This window comes from Solea solea, chromosome 5 (genome assembly GCF_958295425.1).
Source record: "Solea solea chromosome 5, fSolSol10.1, whole genome shotgun sequence".
NCBI lineage: Eukaryota > Metazoa > Chordata > Actinopteri > Pleuronectiformes > Soleidae > Solea > Solea solea.
The window spans coordinates 15,661,647-15,682,914 of NC_081138.1; the positions used below are offsets into that span (position 1 = coordinate 15,661,647).

Here is a 21,268-nt window from a genome sequence, read left to right on the forward strand (position 1 = left end):
CTTTTTCTCCTCAATATGTCCGTCTGTCTCTCTCCCCTGTGAACACACACGGATTATCCATTCATCCCAGATGAATGGGCAAGGATGGGCTGACATACACTCATCATTGCATTTCACAAAATTTCACCTTTGAATCCACATCTATAACCAAAGCTGGAATGAGGTAGACGTAGTAGCACATGAGGTCTGGCTCACAAGCAGCAGTTCTGTGTCACAGTGAATGACCACACTGCCCTCAAGTGGAAAACACAAGAACGGCAACTTTAAGTATGATGATTGTCCTCAGCTATGGAATGAAAGGGTGGGGCATAAAGGGGCGGGATGGGTCCAAAAGGGTTAATTTGAGTCATGGCCTTCGAGAATGAGCCTTTTTTGTGTGTAATTTGTTATCCTTTGAGGAGAAAGTGAAATGACCCCAATTAATTTGTGCACTTACCGTTCAATCTACCAACAAATGACATCATTTCCATGGATTTAGTGTATAATTGTCCTCTTGGAAAGAATCTCCACAACACGAACGATTGACTGTGTTTGCAATTTTCCCAAGGGTTAGGTTAAAAGACATCATTCTTAAGTGTTCTTAAATATGACGTTGAAGTCAAGCAGCACTGGGGAGCGAGTGGAACAAGAAGGGCAGCAGCCACATTTGAAAGGTCAAATTTTGGTCCAGTGGATTTTACCTAAAATCACATATCAGCATGTTATGTATAAAAGTAACATGCAGATTTCAGTGGTTATACTCTCTGAATGGAGTGAACACGATAGTACCATCTAATAAATTGTCATTTGACTAAATTATTTCATACTTTTACTGTAAATGTATAAAGCACACATGTCATTAATTGAATTACTAATGTACATGATACAGTGCATTCCGTACAATAAACCCTAGGCTTTAAAAATCTGCACAATTTTCTATGAAATAATATGGTAAACACACAACTTAATGAGTTGAGTTCAATCTTTTGAAACACAAGTGACAGACAAGAAAAAAGTAAGATCTGAGGTAAGAGTTTACTTGCTGACAGTTCCGGCGGAGACGAGGAATCAGACTTTTACTTTTCTTTGATGTTTATTTACAGAAGTGTAGTTTCCACAGACGTTCTGAAAGTTGCTGTGAGTTTTGACATGTTCACATACGGCAAAACTGACGAAATACTTCTACAAACCGCAAGTACTACCTATCCTGTGAAGAGAAAGGAAATGGCACTTCTCTAAGTGTAAAGATGACAGTCCAAAGTTGATCATGGCCCACAGAGTCACTTGCTCCTACAGTAGTGTCTGACATGAATGAGGTGTTGTTTGGCACACATTGATTACATAGGTATCTGAGTAGTTGCAGACCACATCACTGGTGGCACATGACCCCCCCAGAGTCTGAGCCTGTGCTTACACATTCCGAGCACGACTGAGCTGGTGCACACAAAACTAGAGAAAGAGACGTACAGAAAATGCACAACAGTGTGACGTCACCGGACAAAGCAGCTCACCACAAAGCACCAGAATGTACAGAGAAGAGCCAGAAAGATTGAGTGATACAGTACATACATACATTTGTGATTTGTACAAAACAGAACAAAAAAAAATCACCTGTGCATCAGGGTTTCCTTGATTTACTTTACAAAAGGACACAATTAGGATATAATGTTTGACAACAAATGACATGTATCTGAGAAAGATATGCTGGCACGATCCTCCACAAATGTATGCAAAGATGTGGGACCTGAGTAGAGATGTGACAATTATTTCTAAATGACTGTCTGCACTGAGAGGTAAGACCTGTCTGGGAAGGATTTTGCTACAGCCCTTCTCCCTGTTTAATACTTACTTGCATGTATGGAAGTGGTTTTGTACCAAAGACTGAGTTTTAGGCTATTCTTCCCAACACGTTCTTTATTTTATCTGATTTGTACTGCACTATTGCAAAATAGCACAATAAAAGTCAGTTTTTATTAATTTCACTGACCCCATCCTCTTGTTTATTCATGTTTTTTTTTTTTTTTAAAACCCTGCTTCACTTAAAAGAAACCACCCAGACTATAAAGAGTAAAAACTCACACTGAGGTAAAAAAGAGGAAAAAAGAAGAAGTCTGCACTGTTTTTTGTAAATGACTTGGCTAAACTAAACAACAGGCTAATTACAAGTACACATCTTCTAAAATGTGCAGTATCAAGAAATCGATCAAAAAAAAAGAAGAGTATCGTGTTTTAATGAAACTGTAGCATAATTACTGAAGCACTGGTCTACTATTTGAAATGAGAGTATGCATGACTAACAAAAACAAACCAAAAGGGGAAACGGTTACATTAAACTGTGGTTAAAGGAGAAAAACAAGTTCCTGTAAGGAGAAGTTTCATCCTCATATGCTAAACTACAGTATATCCAGGCAGTATCTCCCATTTCAGCTCCACATGCCATAATATCCCACTATTGCATCAAGACTTCCAGAACAGCCAAAGCACAAACCCCTGATTCAAACTGCTAACTTTAAATGTTGTATGCTACTAAGAGAAATGTATAGCAGCTAAAGTCAAAAACAAACAAACAAATAAAAACTACATCACAGATGTAGTATTGTCTGTTTGTCACCTGAAACTGCATCCCACTGGCACACATCAACCGATTCCAAATGTGTTAATGTCCATTAAGAACAAATCTGGGCCCTTCAGTGGGCAGAGGAACAAAATAATATATACTTTGTGTTGGTCTACCTAACGGCCAAATGCCTGGGGTATGTTTGCAGTGACAACAGAGGCTTTTACACAAAAGTTGAAAGGGCGAACAACTGTTATGTTGGTTTTGGTATTTAATGAGAAATATACGTAAAAAAAAATCAGATTTTTATGGGCATGAGACAGTTTCACAAAAATCACATGTTAAAAAGCCTATGACTCAAAACACCGGTCTTCACTGATACTTTACTGATCGCTATTTACTTGTTCATAGTCCAAGCAGTTAGGCAAACACTGCAGCTCGGGTTCAGGTATCGGCTGCTCTACGAGTAAACGTAGCATCTAAACTGAACGTGTGGGGATGAAGCCTGTCAGAGCGGTGACAACGCAGCCTGAGTTTGAGCTGACGGAGAGAGGTATGTTCAAGATATTAAACTGGAATGCTTCAGACTAGAGAATAGAATGCTTCTTTCTGGACTCAGACGATCCAGACGATGGCAAACACTTTTCTATAACAATACAGAACCTGGGTCGAAAAACTAAGTTTGGTGGTTACATTATCAAACCACAAGGCAGAAAGCTGTGCTGCTCCCTAAACAGTTACACAGTAGCCACAATCAATGATATCACAACAGGTGTCTCACTTAGACAGTGATGGAAATCATATCATTTCAATCAATGATGTTGGATGAAATGATTGAAACATGCCCGTCACTTTAGATTGGTGACTTGTGTGGCGTAGGAGTATTTTGCCTCCCACACGAGCCGGCTGTATTCAACACAGCACAGTGTGTGTTTTGAACGCCCATAGTCCAATAAGAGCGTATTTTAACTAACATATAATAAGTGTGACAGTTCAGGATTTTCCCTTCAATGAGCTTACAATTAATGTTGGACCCAGGTAACAGCACATTCACTTCTGTCCCTATAATTGCTACTGCAGTAAAAGAAAAACAGGATGTTGACTGTATATACTGTACATGGCAGAGCCTAAAAAAACAAGACCACTAACCATGCGTTTTCATTAAGAAATTCAAGAGCAATACAAGGTCTAGAGCACACACACAATATGAATATGTTTCATACATGTGTCAAGGAACCAGGTACATTTCAGTTGCTGATGCTGATGCTGATGATTTTTACAGTTCTGTGGACATGAGTAGAAACATAGGCAGGACAGGAGAGATGATGAAAGACCAGAGTTAAACCACCTGAGAGGAGACGAGACATCAAGCACAGCAGGGCTGGGCTAAATTCTCCGCTTGGATGGTGGTTTTTAAAAGGATGTTCTTGTGGTTATTGTAACAAGTTTGCAGTCTTGCTGATGTAACGCTCGCCTTTTTCTTTCCACCACAAGGGAAAATAAATGATGGCGTCGATACACATCCTATAGACTTTATAATATAATATACTTTACCCATGTCAAGACAAATCAGTTGTCACAACAATACTTTTTTTTTGAAGCCACTGTAATTTGAACACGTGTGCCACCTGAGGGAGATGATATGAAGTTTGTTGACATGAATTAGGCAGATACATAGTGACTATACTTACATGGCCAAGATTTTAGAGATTTTTGGAGATTTTAGATAATGGCAATATTTTTCTCCTGCTGTTACATTTCTTTGTTTGAATATTCCTTTAGAATGTGCGTGATGTTCAATCAAATATTAAAAAATTGATTTATTCCGATGTATACAAAAATGATGATCTTTAAACCAAGAAAATGGAAAGAATGGAGAAGAACAGGCCTTTTGGTGAAGATCCCATGGGCATTGTTTACCTGGTATGATAATGTCTATAACTGATTATTCTGGTCTGGAGAAACCGATCCAATACAGACCATTCTAAATTCTTGGAATTTGCATCTTTCATCCACATGATTGTATAAATGTATCCAGCCACAGTGACAGCTGACTCTCAGCCGCTATCTGTCCATATTATATATTCAGCCTTATTACTTTGAATATGGAGCTGACAGTTGAAGTAATGACTCAGGCAGTTTCATTGTGCCTGCATACTATTTCTTGACAGACTGTTGCCGCCGAAGAGAGAAGACAGCTGGACAAAGTGGTGCATACTGCAGCTCGGATTATTGGATGTGATCTCCAAACCCTAGCGGGGAATCGGTAAAGTTAGGTTACAAAAGGATTGGCTCAAAGTTCTAAGGGACCCCTAACACACAGCCAACCATTTCAATTTATTTTCTTCTTGCTAAAGTCTAAGAAGCATTAAAACCAAGTGCAATTTGGTAAAGCAGATTCTTTTTTTTTTTTTTAACTTTATATACTATATATTCCATGGATCACCCATAAATGCACAAGCCATACAAGTGGCACAAGTGGCAAATTAAAGGAGCTATTGATTTCCTTGTCTATATTTGGTGTCAGTGTGACTGGAACTGTGACTGTGATGGACCTGTTTAGGGGATTATTGAAGCAACCTTTAAGGATCTTTAAGAGGCTGCAATGCATAAATGTGACACGATTTTCTGTTGTACAAACATAAAAACATACAGGCAGTGTAGGACAATTATTTCTGCAACGGACAAAAGTTGTCAAATCAGACAAATTAATTTAAAAGGTGCTAGTAAGATACACACACCGGAAAGCATCCTGAAAAGAAATGAGGTAGTGCTGTTGATAAGGATTGGGGATGCACCAGTTACCCATCGTAGCAATGCATCCTCATAAATTGGTTAATTAGGAAAAGCAACCTGATTACATAAGGAATACCACAGAGGTATGAAAATGGTGAGAGTAAAAAAATAATAATAAATCAACGTTTTTTTCCACATAAAATTACTTTGTATTATGTCAGATTAGACTATGGTGGAAAATGTCCCCTCCAGATCAATCAGACGAGTAGAATGAAATTAAAATTTCCACTGAAAATGGACAAAAACCTTGTATTATTTCCCCTGAAAAAATCATGGCAAGCACTTCACATTGAACTATTACATCAAGCTGGAAACGTACGAAATCGGCTCCAAAAAATGGCCCAGTATGTTGTTGCCACGATGGACATCAGGTGTATCCTTCACTGGGAGCCAAAACCAGACAGAGGTGTATATTTAACATCTCCAGTTCTCCCACCTACATAATTACACTAGTATTAACAAAAACAGGTCAATACTGATTCCAATATGAGAGGTCCACCATCTTTAAAACCTAAAAATGCCACTTCACTTTTTAACTGAGGGTCCCTGGTTTACAAAGTCACACCACCTGGATATGTACAGTTTTGGAAAGGAATACTTCATGTGTACCGAATCTGTATACTCAACATTTTACTTTTACTTTACTCTAACACGTTGACATTTTTTTTTTTTTTACTTGTTCTGAATACAATAATCTATAGAAATATACAGACTCTTTAAACGCACTAAGAATACGTAGGCACCTGAGACCCCCACACTTCAATTTAGGAGACATGTGTACAAATGTGTGACCCATTGGACTCTGTGAGATCCTGTGTAATCAGGATTTGTTTCCTGTGTGTAATTCTGTGTACTTGTGTGTCTGTGCGTGGACCCTGAGACGACAGGAGGCTGAGGAGAGACACGGGTGCTCTGCACTCTCAGAGTGTGCAGGTACTCGTGAAGGCTTATTCCACAGTGCCACTGTAATGCGGCATCCACATGACGAAGCCCAGGGAGACCTGTTGAGTTTCCACTTCTCTCATCCTTGTTTAAAGCCTGACCAAGTGCTCACTCACTGACTCACTCACTAACTCGGGGAGTGTTCCTTGCTTTTCTCTCATTACTGAGTGGAAAAGAGACACAGTAGTGGGAATACCCTCCTTCAGTCCACTTCCATCCAGTTAATTACATCGACCCAGACAAAAGCATGGTGGTGATGCTAGAGAAAGCATATTTACAGGACTCTACCACTAAAAAATATTCTGTATGTGTATACTGTCTGTACACAAGTATGAAACAGTGGAGTCAAAGAATTTATAAAAACTTTGCAAGGGAGAGAAATAAATCCAATAAAGATAATCCTTGAAGAATCCTGTTGCTGGGTGAATTTGTAATTTTAAAAGAAGCTGTTTCAATGTTTGTGTAAGGGCTGATGCCCTGCACATAAGAGCTATGGGCACAGATAACTGTGTGCTGCTGAGGTAGAGTGTACAAGGCCGGAGCTGACAAAGGGGGCAGGGGACAGTCCAACAGAGATGGCCTTCACTGGTGCAGAGGAGCAGTGTCTCGAGTCCCCGTTCTCCAGATGCTCTGACCTCAGCACAGACCTCACAGTCTTAGGGGAGTGGAAGCCATTGGTAAGCCCCGTGTCCCGATGTGGTTCCTTGTTTACAATCGACTGGTCTCTCAAGCCTTCTTGCTCCCCATTTTCCACCAACTTGATTGACGATAAACTTGAGGGTCTTTGGGCCAGCGACAGTTTTTCTAGAGGCTCCTTCTCTCCTGGCAGACTTGGCTGGCTCAAAGGGGAATATGTGTCCTCTGATAACAAGGCTCCCCCGGTAGTGGTAGAATCCCTCTCCCTCTCGTCGCTCTCCTCTTCTTTCTCCCTCCCGGGATCTGACAGCTCTGAGTGAACTATGACTTCTGCCTCGACCTGGTTACTGCACGGAGATGTACACAGATGACCGTCCAAGCCCTGCAGCAAAACAACGCCAGTTACTTCAAGGACTTCATATATGAGCAACTATTACGTTACACTAAGGTGTGTGGATTACATCGTGTGACTGTGTGATACATAATCAACAGGTTTTTGGGTATGTAGGCTAAGTGTGCGGCTCCAACAAGTTCCAGTGTTGGACATGGGCATGTAATGGATGGACATATTGACCTACATTAGTAGTAGTCTCCTGCTTTGGGGCGGCTTACCCAAGCCATAAATGATTGAGTTGGGATGTACAAGTATCAGTGAATGATGATGCTTTATGTAGGACAAACTCTGCAAAAGCAAGTGACAGCTGCAAAAAAAATAGGATGGATATATTTGGTACATATTTGACATATTTAATGGCTTTTGAGGAATTGGCTGCTATAGCCAGTATTAACACATTCCTGAAGCAGTTATGTTGACTCTTTTCAAGGTTTTCTATGAGAGGACCACGGTGTTGCGATTGAAATTTCATCAGCATCTTAAAAATGTTCTTGTTTTCATAAGAGCACTCAATGCCGTTTCTGTATTCACTTTATCTTCTATTTGAATCATCAAAACGTTGTTGTTTTTTCCCGCTAACTCTGCCACCATTTACATTCTCAAAGATGTACTGTGGAAAAATAAAAAGCTTGACAGACATGCCAACAGTAACTGTGGGGTGAAGGTGGGCATTTGGGTTAATGCTGCTTGTCAGACAGACTAATACCTACAATAATACAATACAAAGTCATTGTTTTTAGTGCATTCATTTACCGTGTTGTTATCAGTAATAAGCATGTTGACAGTTCCATTAATGAGTATTGGACAATCTTCTGTTATGGTGTCTCTGTATCTAGTGATTCTATTGGCCCAATTATGACTCACAGAGCCGTTCCAAGCCACCTGCAAGATGAACAACACAGTGAATGCATGAACATTATATAATTCCTCCATGACACATGAAAAGAAAAAAAAAATGAAGATTTTAAGGCCCATCTGAAAAAAGCGGTGGTTTTGACCTTGGTCTCAGGTGCGAAGTCATCCTCCCCTTCCCCTGGATTAGCACTTGCCATCAGGCTCTGTTCCTCTGGGGCCTCTGCTAACAGCTGACCAGACTCTTGGCTGCCGGGGGGCATCAGGGTTTCCAGCTCGTGGCTATCGCTGCACTCTGGCAAGTCGGAGGGTGTGGAGCAGCCGCCTCTCCTGTACTGAGGGGTCACAGCTGTGGATTCCAAGCCCCCAGAGATCTCCCTTCGTAGAGACAAGAAGGAGAGTGTTGGCTGTGAGAATTTATACACACCTTGTTTACATATTGCATACAGGATTTATGATTGTGACAAGACATTGTGTGCAAGTAAAACACGCAGGACACAGTTGGAAGATAGAATTGTGACCGACACTGTAGAGTTAGCGTACCTGGGTTTGCCATTACGAAAGCTGAAGCACATGCAGAGGAGGATGCATATCAGTCCCAGACATACGCCGACTATGATGCCTATCACTGTGTGGATGTCCAGCTCTGTTACAATATCAGGCATCAAGGGAGAAATGGGTTTACGCACAGCAGAAATATCGTCATTCCATGAAATATATTTATTTCCACATTACAAATGATGGCTTATAAAATCTACATGACGAAAACAGAAAGTTGTTATAACATGGATGAAATATTACTTGGATCAGGACTGGTGCCCAGTGAAAATTTCTTAATTTTAAATTAAATTGATTAATTTAATCTATTTTAACAACATTATTTAAGGACACATTTAACTAGGGAGAGTGGACTGTAATTAATATTCATTTATGTGGGTGTCTGCTTAGACATGAAGAGGAAACAGATGGCCAGAGCTCTCACTACCCACCAGCCCCATTCATGCTGCTCACTGGCAAAACAAACAATACCCATGTGAACAAAATAAACATGTGAATGTCTTTTTTTTATATATATATAAGAGCTGGAATAAAAATGAATATGAATAGTGTGGTACTATAGATGTTTCACAGCATCAACAGAGTGCAACAGAGTAAATGGTTTTTCTTTTATGACAAGTGAGCATACAATAATTACACGTCCTATAAAGATGAAACGCTGACAGGTATAATTAAAGGGGATATAATGAGGTTGTATGCTCAAACAAAAAAGTGACATTCGAGTAAAGAAAGTGCTTTTCACAGTGGTTCTGCTATGTACAGAGAGCAATAATTCAAATGTGTCCCTGGAGGGTCAATGATGACGCTGCCCCTTTAATATCTGCACTACCGTTTATTGTATCAGAACAACAGGAGATAAATACCAGTGTCCTGTGCTTTCTCTACTGGCAGTAACAAATTACCCACTTTAACAGGGACGACTATCTATGTCCGTGTACGTAATGGCCTTGAATTGCTGTCTTGTGAGGATTGTGAGTTTCAGTTTTTATCTGAAATGAGGATACTTTTATGTCCACTCATCGCTGTTTTTAATATAACGAGTTAAATTGTTCAGCTTTTAAAAACGTTAGAATTTCTTGTGCAAAAAAAAAGAATGGAAAAGGTATCACACAGTGAAAGGTGACTTTTATTTTCTATGCAATTAATCTAGTAATAATCATCAATGTACCATATTTCTGAAGGGGAGTGTGAACATCCTTTACAGGTGAGTAAGGTCCTGACCCCATCTCTGTAGATGCTCCCAACTTAAAAAAGTAATGGGTGCCACTGGACAGACCCTGGATCTCAACACTTGTAATGCTCCCTGAAAAAGACAACAACAAATAATAAAAGATACAGATTTTATTGAGCAAATCACTGAAGTCCTGTCACTTTTGCCCACACCTACCATCCTGAGAGAGATTTTTCCATATGTGCTCCGGCTGGCTGAGATTGCCACTGTACAAGATCATGTAGCTGGTAATGATACCATTAGGCTCCAGGGGGGGGCGCCAGCTCACCAGCACAGAGGAGGAGTCAAGAGCACTCAGCTGCAGCTCCTCTGGAGGTGAGGAGGGCCCTGGAAAAGAAAAAGAAGACTGGGTCAGTAATTAAAACACAGAAACGAGGCCTCACAGCTGGGGAATGTATATTGTCTTTGTAGTGGATCTGACATGTTGTGCGACAACCATCTGTGTCCTCATGTTCCCACCACCTGGTGCAAGAGAATGGGGGCAAACGGGGTAATGGGGGAATGGGCTGGGGCTCAGGTGATGATACGTGGTAGTGGAGAGCATGAAAGGGTGACGGGTGGTAATGATGTCATTAAATGCATCCCAGTCTTCACTCACCAGCCTCTGGCAAACAAAGCTGCTGGCCAACACGAGAGCCACTACAACACCTGGGAGCCTGATTACAGTCATTTATAAGTCACTGATGCCAACAACCAAATTGCCTGTTCACTGGCCACTCTCCAGCCCACACACTGATCTGTATGAGTAAGTATACATTCACTTGAAAAGTAGGCCTGAACAATTAATCAAAATTTTTTATCAAAATTGCCTACTGCAATTTTCAAATCGCAGGAGGCGCAGTATTTCTTACAGCCAAAATGTGTGTCAAATTACCATTTTAGATTAAATATTGTCCTGAACTATACACATCATGTTCTACAGACCGAAGAAAACATCGCTGTTTCTCACAGATCTGCACAAATATCCCACGGTAATCATTTTAAATATGTTATTCAAATCAAAATGAGCGTAATTATGCAAAAGAAATTACCATTCCCTCTCATATTGTGCATCTTTAAACGGATGAAAATGAATGCATACTGTGGCAATACAGCAATAACCTCAGTACTTCTGCCCTAAACACCTTTAAATCCTGTTTCAATCTGATTTTAATACCTAAGTTTGTATCAAAATTCTATAGCTTGAATGTTTTGCCGTCGTTACTTCTAAATCAGGTACAGTATATAGCATGTTTGGTTGTTGGATCGATCTTACAGTTGCAAAAAAAAAGTACTACTGTTGGATAAACCAACACACCAGACTGTTGTATGCATGCCAACCACAACCCTGGTCATCATAGTCAAGTGCCGTCAGGTCAAGCCAAGTCAGCTGGCTGCCTTCCCCAGCAGCTAGCCTGAGGCTCTGCATGCAGCCAAGTGAGGACATCTAGCTGATGTCAACCATTCTATCCTGCTCCCATAGGTAAACAAAAACAACTAAACATGTAAGAAATATCAAACAGCTGAAGATCTTTTCATTTACCCTTACACTAAAAGAAAAACCTGTACCCTCCACCTCCCACAAATGACGTTTGTTACTCGAGCAGATGAATGCTGTCAAAGGAAGACACAGCAACAAGAGTTATGAGCATGTATATATAAAGCATTCCTTGAAACATGAGCACTACAAGACAGGACTATGAAAATGGCCTCCAATCAAAGTCCTCATTTAAACCCTTTGGGGTTCGAACAGTGAATTGTTGACGAGCAGCTAAAGTGTAAAATACACTGCCAGTGACTTCCTCATGACCTGAGTTGTTATATTGGATCTATGCTTTGATATTCTTATTTTTGAAAGGTCCTGTGGTTTTTCCAGTATGAGCAAGACCACATGGGCGTTTGAGCTCATAGGTCACATTGATGGTGATACAAGTGATGACACCTTTGATGTTAAAGGTTTTTTCAGTGCGCGTGGGCAGTTGAAGGTGATTGTTTTATGTGTGAAACAGCATTGTCACAAATAATCTGGTCAGTAGTAAAAAAAAAAAACAACTGCTGCGAGGACAATGTTCTTATTTTCAGTATATTTCTCTTTAAGCACCGGAATTTTTTTCAAGGGTGTGTAAAGAATGTAAGGGAACGGATTGTTTTCATTCATTCATTCATTCATTCATATCAAATGAATAGAAAAAGAGCTGAAGTACACACCTGAGAGAGTCTCTAAAGGAGAAATGAGTCAAAAAGCACTCATCTATGATAGACAGACAGCTGATTGGGTTTAAACCTATTTATACGTAGCATAAGAAGCACCAAAAAACAATTTGAAGGGTTTTTGTCGATGGTAACAACACAATACTGTTTACATTTACAGACTCACGGTCAGACAAAGTCGACTCCTCCACAGTGCCACTGAACGGTCCCACCACATCCACTCCATTAGACTGCACCGCCAACTCATAACGGGTGAATGGCTTCAACACCCTGAGCAGTATCTCCTGAGCAGGACTGCAACACCAAAAAAGGCGAGACTTATGAACAGGAAAGAAACACTGACACTGTTTAATTTATTCTACACTACAATGTCTACTACCTTTATATTTATATATGACAGTTATTTATTATATATTACTGCACATAAATAACATTTCAGCATATATGTGTAAAAAGGAAGAGAAAGTATTGCGCACTTGCAGTTGGTGCCTGAAGTGGCTTTAAAGGCGACATGGACCTTTTTAACCATGAAAACAAGTTAATATATGTAAGTAGACCTCCATAACTAACATATATGTGCGATACAAGCATTCCATGTCACCTTTAAGAGTAATTATAATTAACCAAGTCAACACAATTCAAAATGAAATAGCATTCCCATGTGAACTACACCTGTTTGTAGTCATACAAATATGGTGCTCTTAAAGATGTAAAATAATAAAAAAAAACTCCTCCAGTGCTGTTAGCCAGTGCAAGAAGAAAAGGTAGTGTATACTTAAAGCTTTTATTTACTGAATGATTTCAAACACTAACGGATTTTGTCCTCTGAGGGTCTTATTTGAAAAAAAAAAAAAAGAAAAAGAAAAGAAAGAACAAAAATTCCAATATAGCTGAAGGCTTTAAATACACATGTTCTTATTGTTCTGGATAAGACTATCTACAAAACATATGTATTTGATGATTCTAAGTAGTAAAATCAGTTCACTTTTACTCCTTAATGACGCTGTGTGTGTGTTCACTCACAAATACTCTGCTCGGAGCAGCTTTGTAGTATACTGAGGTTCTGACCTGGTGTGATAGGAGACCAGGGAGGCGTTGGTGGTTCCTGCTGGGCTGCAGCGCACTGTGTAGTTGATGATGCGTGTGTTGCTGAACCGTGGTTTCTCCCAGCGCAGCCAAATGGAAGTGGAACTGTTGGCTTTGGCTTGAATGCTGCTCGGTGGCAAAGGTGGAGGGAAGTGCACTGGGGGTGATGATGCTTTAAAGGCACAAATACAGATGGTTAAATACTACTGTGTTCACATCAATGTCAATCAACGTCATTCACTCACATGTGCAAAGAGACAACTCACCTTTTTCTTGGCCCTTCTCTGTTCTTCCCTTCCACACTGCAGCTGCTCCATCTATCTGCTTATTGAATGCCCAAACCCTCACCTCATATTGCCGGTCAGAGACTAACACACACACACACACACGTAAACACACATTGGCAGAACAAGGATGAGTAAAAGGAGGAGAGGAAGGAACAGAGAGAGGTTTTCCTCATCATACTTGCTGTGTACATGTTACAAGTAAACCCTTCTCACTAACCCTCCTTTTCACATCGTGACATGCAAAATTACTGAGTATAATATGATGCAAGTTTCTTGTAAAAGTTGCATTTGAGTGTATTCAACTTCATTTAAATTAAAAACAACAACTTATAATCATTGCGTCTACCTAGAATACATTTTAATATAATACACCTACAACAACAGGTAAAGTATGTAACAAACATTAAGAGAGGTCACCCACCTAGTCCAGTGAGCAGATGATACCTATCCTTCTTACGGAGCCTGATGGTGTGGGTTTGTGTCGTCCTTTCTCCATTGGCCGACTCCTCAGCGTCAGCCTCTCGACAGGACAACTTGTAACCAGACACCAGTGTGTGATTGGGTGAGGGATGCCATGTCACATTGAGTGTGTTCACTCTGGCTCTGACTTTTAGCTCGGTAGGGGCAAAAATGACTGAAAGGTAGAGGGAAAGAAAAGTCTACGTGATGCAGCAATATGACTAAGACTACACCAAAATCTCCAAAAATGTGGCATAGATTAAAAATTATGAGTTAGCCCTCATTTTTCTGTGGATCTGCTTACTGACTAAATGCTGAGGAAATGCTGTAAATGCTTCAAATGAATGTGTCGTTAAGGCACATCTTAACAACAAAGACATAATATTAACTTTTATCACACCCATGCACACTAAAAGAACAAAATGCTACTTGAAATTTGAGCATACATTTTTAATTATTTGTTAGTAGCCATCAATGTAAGCCTTTAAAATGCTTGATCATTATTTACAAGCTAGTCTAATTATGGTTCTGTAGAAGGCTTACAGTTACTACAATAAAAAAACACATTTAAACATGTTCTAAAATTCTTAGAAATGTCTCAAATTAGAGTCTAGTAGATGTATTTACCCATCAAATAAAGCTGAAATTGGATACAATTGGCTGCTGACTTAACATCCAAAAAATGAGAGAAAAGACTAAACAAAACAGAATTTCAAACATAAACAAGGTGTCCATGTCCCGCTCACCCATGCTATGGTCACTGTGGTTGTAGTGGGCTAATGTTTGGTGTTGGGCCCACTCTGACGGGACTCCAAAGCCAATGCCTGTTCCTGCTGCAATCCTCAGGCGGTAGGCCTGGTTAGGTTGCAGCTCTCTCAGTGTAAACTGAGTCTCATTACCACCCACTTCCACAGAGAAAACAGTGTCCACTGTGGAGGCAAACATACACACACACGCAAATTGAATGTATATTCTGTACTATGAGTACTATCTACCAAATTCACTGAACAAGGTTGGATATGGATGAAATGGCACAAGAAAAACATTATTAGATTCAGAATAGTTTTAATATTTGTTAACCTTGCAAGATAAAGGAGTGTAACGACACAGTGGGAAACTAACTGAGCATCTTTGGTGGAAGTTTGGGTTTGGCTGTCTGAGTGGCCTTTCTAGTTTTTCCGACAATTCAAGAGATAATATAAATTTAGATCACACAGTGGAAAACCAGTGTGAAAATACATTACACACCACGTACAATACTGTCAACACTTTTATAACGAATAAACAATACGTCCTAAATTATACTATTTTCATGGGCAGTTAAAATCAACGTGTTGCCATCATTGTCCACCAAAGGTCACTTACCATCATCCAGAGAGCTGTACTCAATGCGATAGCGGGTCACAGCTCCTCGACTGTATTGTGATGAGAGCGGATGCCACATTAGCCTGATGTCTGTCGGGGAGGTGCTAGCTATAGAGAGCTGAGGAGGTGCACTGGGTACTACAGGAGGGAATTAAGAAGAAGACACTGTTTAAGCCATATCCTACTAGCACAACCACTTAACACTTTATGTATGATCTCAGTGTTGGACTGTCTTCTTTTACAATAAATAATGACATCAAATGTTGACCAGTCTAACAGTAACAGTAAATAAATACTCAACTGAACTACTCCTTGAAACACTGGATCCCAGACTACACATGTGGCCTTGTTTAACCTGCGTCTGATAACTCACCATCCTCCAGCATCTCTACAGTGACAGGCTGGGATGGACGACTGGCACCCATGGGAGAATAAGCCACCGCGAAAAATGTGTAGGCAGTATGGGGTAGAAGGTCTCTGACGTGATATTCGGTGGTGTCATTGTTCATTGCGAACTGGTACTCCACATTATCTGATCCTGATGAGAAGGAAAAATATTAAAAATCAAAACACTTTTATTTGTTTTTTTTAAAAGGTTGAGCTGCTTTCTATAAGTTAAAATAGAGGCATACCTGCAACACGCTGGCAGTGGACAGAGTAGCCAATGATTTGGTCTGAGTTGAACTCGGGTTTCTCCCAGGTGAGCAGGGCAGTTGTGCTGGAGTACGGTGTAGCAGACAGATGACGAGGAGGGCTAGGGAGACCTTCCCTCACAATGACTGTCAGCATAGCGGTGGCACAGGCCGTGCCCAGTCCGTTGTCTGCTATACATTGGTAATAGCCTGCATCCTCCAGTGCCAGCTGGTTAATGAGCAGGACTCCAGGGCTTTGGGTCTTAACTCGCCTGAATGGTTTGATGAGTTGACCATTCTTCAGCCAATGCAACACAGGAGGAGGCTCCCCAGAGCTGTTGCACACAAACCTGGCTGTGTTTCCCCGGGAGAGGGACACCGTTTCAGGAGGCTGGAGAATCACCGGAGGGGCTATTGGAAATATGAAACAATTGTTTGACTAAAAACAGTCCCATGTTTTAGAGAACAAAAATGCACATCCTTGTTTCATTACATTTATAACAACTCAACTGGACAACTGTAACGCCCTCAACTGTGCCCCCAGTGCTGCCAAGCTGGACCCATCATCCAGAACCACACACATACTGCCTTATGGACATCAAAACTGAAATCAAACCCCTATAGTGTAAAATATGGGACCTTTAAAGAGAGTTTTGTTATTGTTCTTGTACTATGAAGAAACTTTTTAAAAGAAAAGAGGAAGTCAGATTGAAAATAATGGATCATTGATCTCAGGCACAACCTAATTGTCTGTATGGAGTGTGATACTGATTTATTTTTCTTTTTTTTGTAGATCAGTGTACTTCAACATAATGTAGTGGACCTGGCTTGGCATCAGTGATAAGCCATAAATGTCACAGCGGCGGTGGAACATTCAGTTTCTTCATGCAGCAAGGATTTCAATTCCTTCCCTTCCCACAACTAAACCATCATAGTGACATGAAACAGATGCAACGGAGCCACACCCACGACGTGTCCAGATTTCAGCACGTCAGAGAGATTTATGACCCGACCCTAGTGAGATTAAAATGCAACCAAATGGACACAAGAATAATGCATAATCAGTCATTCAACCTCCATGGAATAAAAATGAGTTAATCTAAAAAAAAAAAACAACATTAAATGTTTTTCTTCCCTGAGTAAGGCGACATATATTCACCACCCAAAAATCTCTCTCACACACACTGCTCTGATTTGCATTCATTTAGACAGCAGAAACAGTGTTATCCCATAACCATAACCATTCAGTGCCTACCACTAACCTTAACCTAACCACAATTTAAATCATAGCCCTTAATTTATTTCTCACCAGAAATAAGGTTTTGCCTCATCAGGACCAGGTTTTGGTCTCCATGAGGGTTGCTGGTCCTGACAACAAGGTCAGTGTTTATGCCAGAAAAAGTCCCAAAGAGGCAACAGATACAAGTACACACCCTCTTGCCCCCTCAATCTCAGATAACAGACTCATAAATTGTGCTGCATACCGACACCGTAGACAGCATTCTCTTCTGTTCAACACGTCTTAAAATAACATGAAAATAACAGTTTAGTTATCCACTATATGAATCTTACCAGGCACATGCAGCTCAGCAGCAGCAATGACAAACTCCCTGGTCTTGGGTTTATTGGCGCGACAGACATAGACGCCGGCGTGGTGACGCCTTGTGTCCCTAATCACCAGGTTTGTTGCAAGGACAACCACATCGGTGGAAATGGATTTTCCATCTGATCAAAGTAGAAGCAAGAAAGAACAACAGACTAAAGTGCTAGATCATACAGATGGGGAAAAAAAAAAAAGAAAAAAGATTGGCCTTGAGAAAAGTAATAATTTCACAGGCTTTGAGCTAAACAGCACTCAAGAGTAGTAGCAAGGGACTTGTAATTACACAAGCTGACCAACAGGTGGCTCTGTGATGTGTTATTTTTCAGCCTGGGTTGACTGAGCCAGCTGCATTGGCACACTCTGAGGCTGTGAGTGATATCACTTCACTATTCACCATAAAGCCTAAGGCAGACCACTATGTAGTGTATCCACTATTTTAGTGTTTTCAGATTTCCTATAGATACTGATTGTTGCCTTTGAAAAGCACATGTTTAAAAATATGGATACAAACAAGGAACTAATCACCACTTCAGAGTGTAATGCAGTTTTTGACAACTGACACAATGGAATGGAAAACCGTACGATGTTGACTGTCGCAGAGCTGTTTCTGACAATCAGAATACAAATAAGCAATGGTTCCTCAAGTGACGCTTCTCAACATCACTCGCCCCACAATTGAGTGTGAGAGTTTACCGTCCATGTCCGTGCATTAGAATCGTAGGTAGGTGTGAATGAATTAGTGTGACACGTCGTTAAATCTAAAGCATCGGAAAATGTTGAGTAGAGCAACGGGATAGGATAAGAAGTGACAGCTATGACAACACCTAAGAAAAAAGCGTAACATCCACAGAAGTATGACTGATACACGTTGTTCTCTGTGTGCAAGACAACGACATAATCAGACATGGATAATAATACAATGGCAGACGTGATTAAAAGAGTAATGAGATGAGAATTAGCAGTGTTTAAAAAAGAATTTGGAGCATTACCTTGTCTACTCCAGGACACCAGTGGTTTAGGTTGGCCTTGTGCCATACACTCCATCACTGCAGGGCGGCCGAGCACCACAGTGGCATTCTGAGGTGGTGCAACAATTACAACTCTGTTCAGGGCTTCAGTAGAGCCTACAACAACAAACGACGTTATAAAAACTTGTACTTGTAACTTTTAAAACATTTTAAAAAAGATTTAGAGCAGCAGTGACCTCTGAAGAATTTCTAGCAACCTTGAGATAGACTTCATTTCTCACACAGCAATTAATGTCATCATCACAACTGTCACTGCAGTGGCTGATTGGTACCTGGTTAAGGCGTCGTTAATTCTTATTAGATGGTGACTGCAAATACGGCATGAATCTAAAAGTAAATTGATTAGAGGCTCTGATGTGGGAGGATTCAAAGCAAAAGGCGGAAGCCCTTGTATCTCAAATTATTATTTACAGGGAGCAGCACCAATCTTGTGTCACACGACGGCCGCACTATTCAAAAGATATTGTATTAAAAACCATCAACCGCAAGAGGCAACTGAGGCGAGCTGGTGAGACAGAGAAAGCCAGTTTCTTGTGATAGTGATAAAAGACCCCGATGAGAAACAAGGATCTCTTGTGATAAAAAGCAGGCAAGAGAGAGAGAATCACTCTTTGAGAGAAAATGTAAACCATTCATTCAGTTCACAGAACGGCCTTAAATAATGAGATGCACCTCTCCTCTTCTCTGACTGTTAGTCAAAGCACATTGTGAGACAGATTGAAGGGTCGAGACAATTGGTCTGCCACCAACACCACGCATCCCCAACGCCTCCGTCCCCATTTCTGCTCAGCCCGGGTAATCTCAGCAGTAATGAAAGCCAGAGAGTAACATGTAGGCATTCTAAAAAATATCATGAATTAATCATTGAAATTAGATAGAGCAGCCCTTGCTTATGCATATGGTACGTGTATGTTTGTCTCTGTGGTGACTGAAGAGCAGGGTGTGTCTTTGTAGGTGTCTTGTTTGTGGGCATGAGTGCGGCACAGTGTAAAGCATGTACATATATAAAAAGACGGTGATAAAATACAGAAAGAAACAGAAAAACTTCATATATTCGACATCCTCTTGAGTTGCGTACATGAACTCGATGACACGAAAACTGAATCGCCAACGCAAGCAGAGCTCGTCAATTTCTGTGCGTTAGAGTGAAGCGATGACATAAGATCTGACAACCAACTTATGTAAAAGCTCAACGAGAGCCGAGAGTAGTTTCCTCCAAAGGTTTTCACAGCAAGACGACCAAGAACCCACAAACACAAGGTGTATGATCATCAAATTATACTTTACTTTCCTCCAAAAAAAATCCTAAATTGTAAAAAACAATATTCTTCCCAATTGAATATTTGCAATAAAATGGCATAAGAAGCATAAGAACACATCATGTTGTGTCATTAATACTTGGAAACAAAAGCGTGGCGAGTTGAAAGGGTGCATTATCAACTGTGTGAAAACCTTAAAGGTAAATGCACTGCATCTGACTCATTCATGTTGGCCTCATCATCTCTCTCTCTCTCTCTATTTTCCTTTTTATCTTTCTTTAGAACGACACAAAAGCTGTGACTCAAACTAGACCCAATGGTTTGCACAGAGCAGCCAATTAAAGTTCACGATCTCTCACTAACTCGTGGCAGAGGGGCATAATGCGGCATGTTTTTTGTAAGGACAGCCTAATGGTGGATGTCACCTCACTGCTCACATGACTCTATGTGCACCCTTTTGATCACTTTACACCCAGGCCGTTCTTGTCGTTCTAGTTATATTGCAGGGAAAATAATAAAAGATTCTTTGTCCTTTACAATCACCATTCACTGAGAGCAGCTTTTGAAAATGTGAAGCACGATTTGGCCAGCTGAAGAAACTAAAGTGGAAGGTATATATTGTATTTTATGGTGTTTCTTTTTTGTGGTTACATCACAAATCTAACTGCGGCCATATTGTTGTGTTACCTTCAAGGAACCGACACAATAAAAAGACAGGGGTCAGCAGGTGCGGCTTTGTTAACACCAGTTGTTGTTGTACTCAAACTTAAATTAGATTTCTTGACCCGGTGTCACAGCTCCCTGTGAGGCCTGGATGCCTTTTCAAACACTATAAAGCACTGTAACTAAGTTCACCTGTGGTGACAGTAAGTCTGGCTTCATGACTGACGTCCTTCCTGGCAGAGTTAGACACGACACAGCGGTAGGCACCCTCATCCTCCTTGGTCACCTCAAGGATCTGGAGCACCCCGTTAGGAAGGGAAATGAACCTGTTGCCCATACGGCAGAAGAGAAGAGAGGAGAGAAGTGAAACAGTGACTGATAAACAACAACAATGGGATTCTACTGGATCCTCTCTGAACACAATCCTAATCCAAAAGGATTCTGTGTTACAAACAGGAATGACAGTTTGTGGTTGAACTGTACATCTCAGTGGATGCAACAATCTCTGCTGCTGCTGCTTGTATAAATGACATTGTCGTTCTATAAACAACGTCATCACTGACTCAGAACTGTCGCATCTAAACTTATAACTTAAACAAATCAGAGATTTTCCTCCTGTTAAAGGGGAGGGTTTTGTTTCTCTCCACTGATGCCTAGTGCGTGCTCATTGTGTGAATTGCTTGGTTTCTCTGCTCTTGGTGATGTTGTCCATGTACAGTACCTTGAGATGCGCTATACAAATAAAATTGAA

The 21,268-nt window shown here is 40.6% G+C and overlaps 1 protein-coding gene across 2 annotated transcripts in view; it reads right to left on the minus strand.

The window, feature by feature from the left end:
* Positions 1–1,047: 1,047 nt before the first annotated feature.
* Positions 1,048–21,268, minus strand: part of igdcc4 (immunoglobulin superfamily, DCC subclass, member 4) — a 44,953-nt gene continuing 24,732 nt past the window's right edge. Inside the window, exons 4-20 of one of the 2 annotated variants that reach the window (XM_058629481.1) lie at positions 20,710–20,843; positions 18,557–18,691; positions 17,537–17,689; positions 15,965–16,375; positions 15,706–15,870; positions 15,333–15,470; positions 14,714–14,896; positions 13,930–14,142; positions 13,488–13,589; positions 13,204–13,393; positions 12,302–12,429; positions 10,102–10,272; positions 9,883–10,017; positions 8,700–8,802; positions 8,303–8,534; positions 8,058–8,186; positions 1,048–7,292 (exon numbers count right to left, since the gene is read on the minus strand). In XM_058629481.1, coding sequence (XP_058485464.1) covers positions 6,765–7,292; positions 8,058–8,186; positions 8,303–8,534; positions 8,700–8,802; positions 9,883–10,017; positions 10,102–10,272; positions 12,302–12,429; positions 13,204–13,393; positions 13,488–13,589; positions 13,930–14,142; positions 14,714–14,896; positions 15,333–15,470; positions 15,706–15,870; positions 15,965–16,375; positions 17,537–17,689; positions 18,557–18,691; positions 20,710–20,843 — 3,250 coding nt within the window. In that variant the 3' untranslated portion in view covers positions 1,048–6,764. The remainder of the gene's footprint in view (positions 7,293–8,057; positions 8,187–8,302; positions 8,535–8,699; positions 8,803–9,882; positions 10,018–10,101; positions 10,273–12,301; positions 12,430–13,203; positions 13,394–13,487; positions 13,590–13,929; positions 14,143–14,713; positions 14,897–15,332; positions 15,471–15,705; positions 15,871–15,964; positions 16,376–17,536; positions 17,690–18,556; positions 18,692–20,709; positions 20,844–21,268) is intronic. The other variant, XM_058629482.1, reaches the window with a different exon arrangement.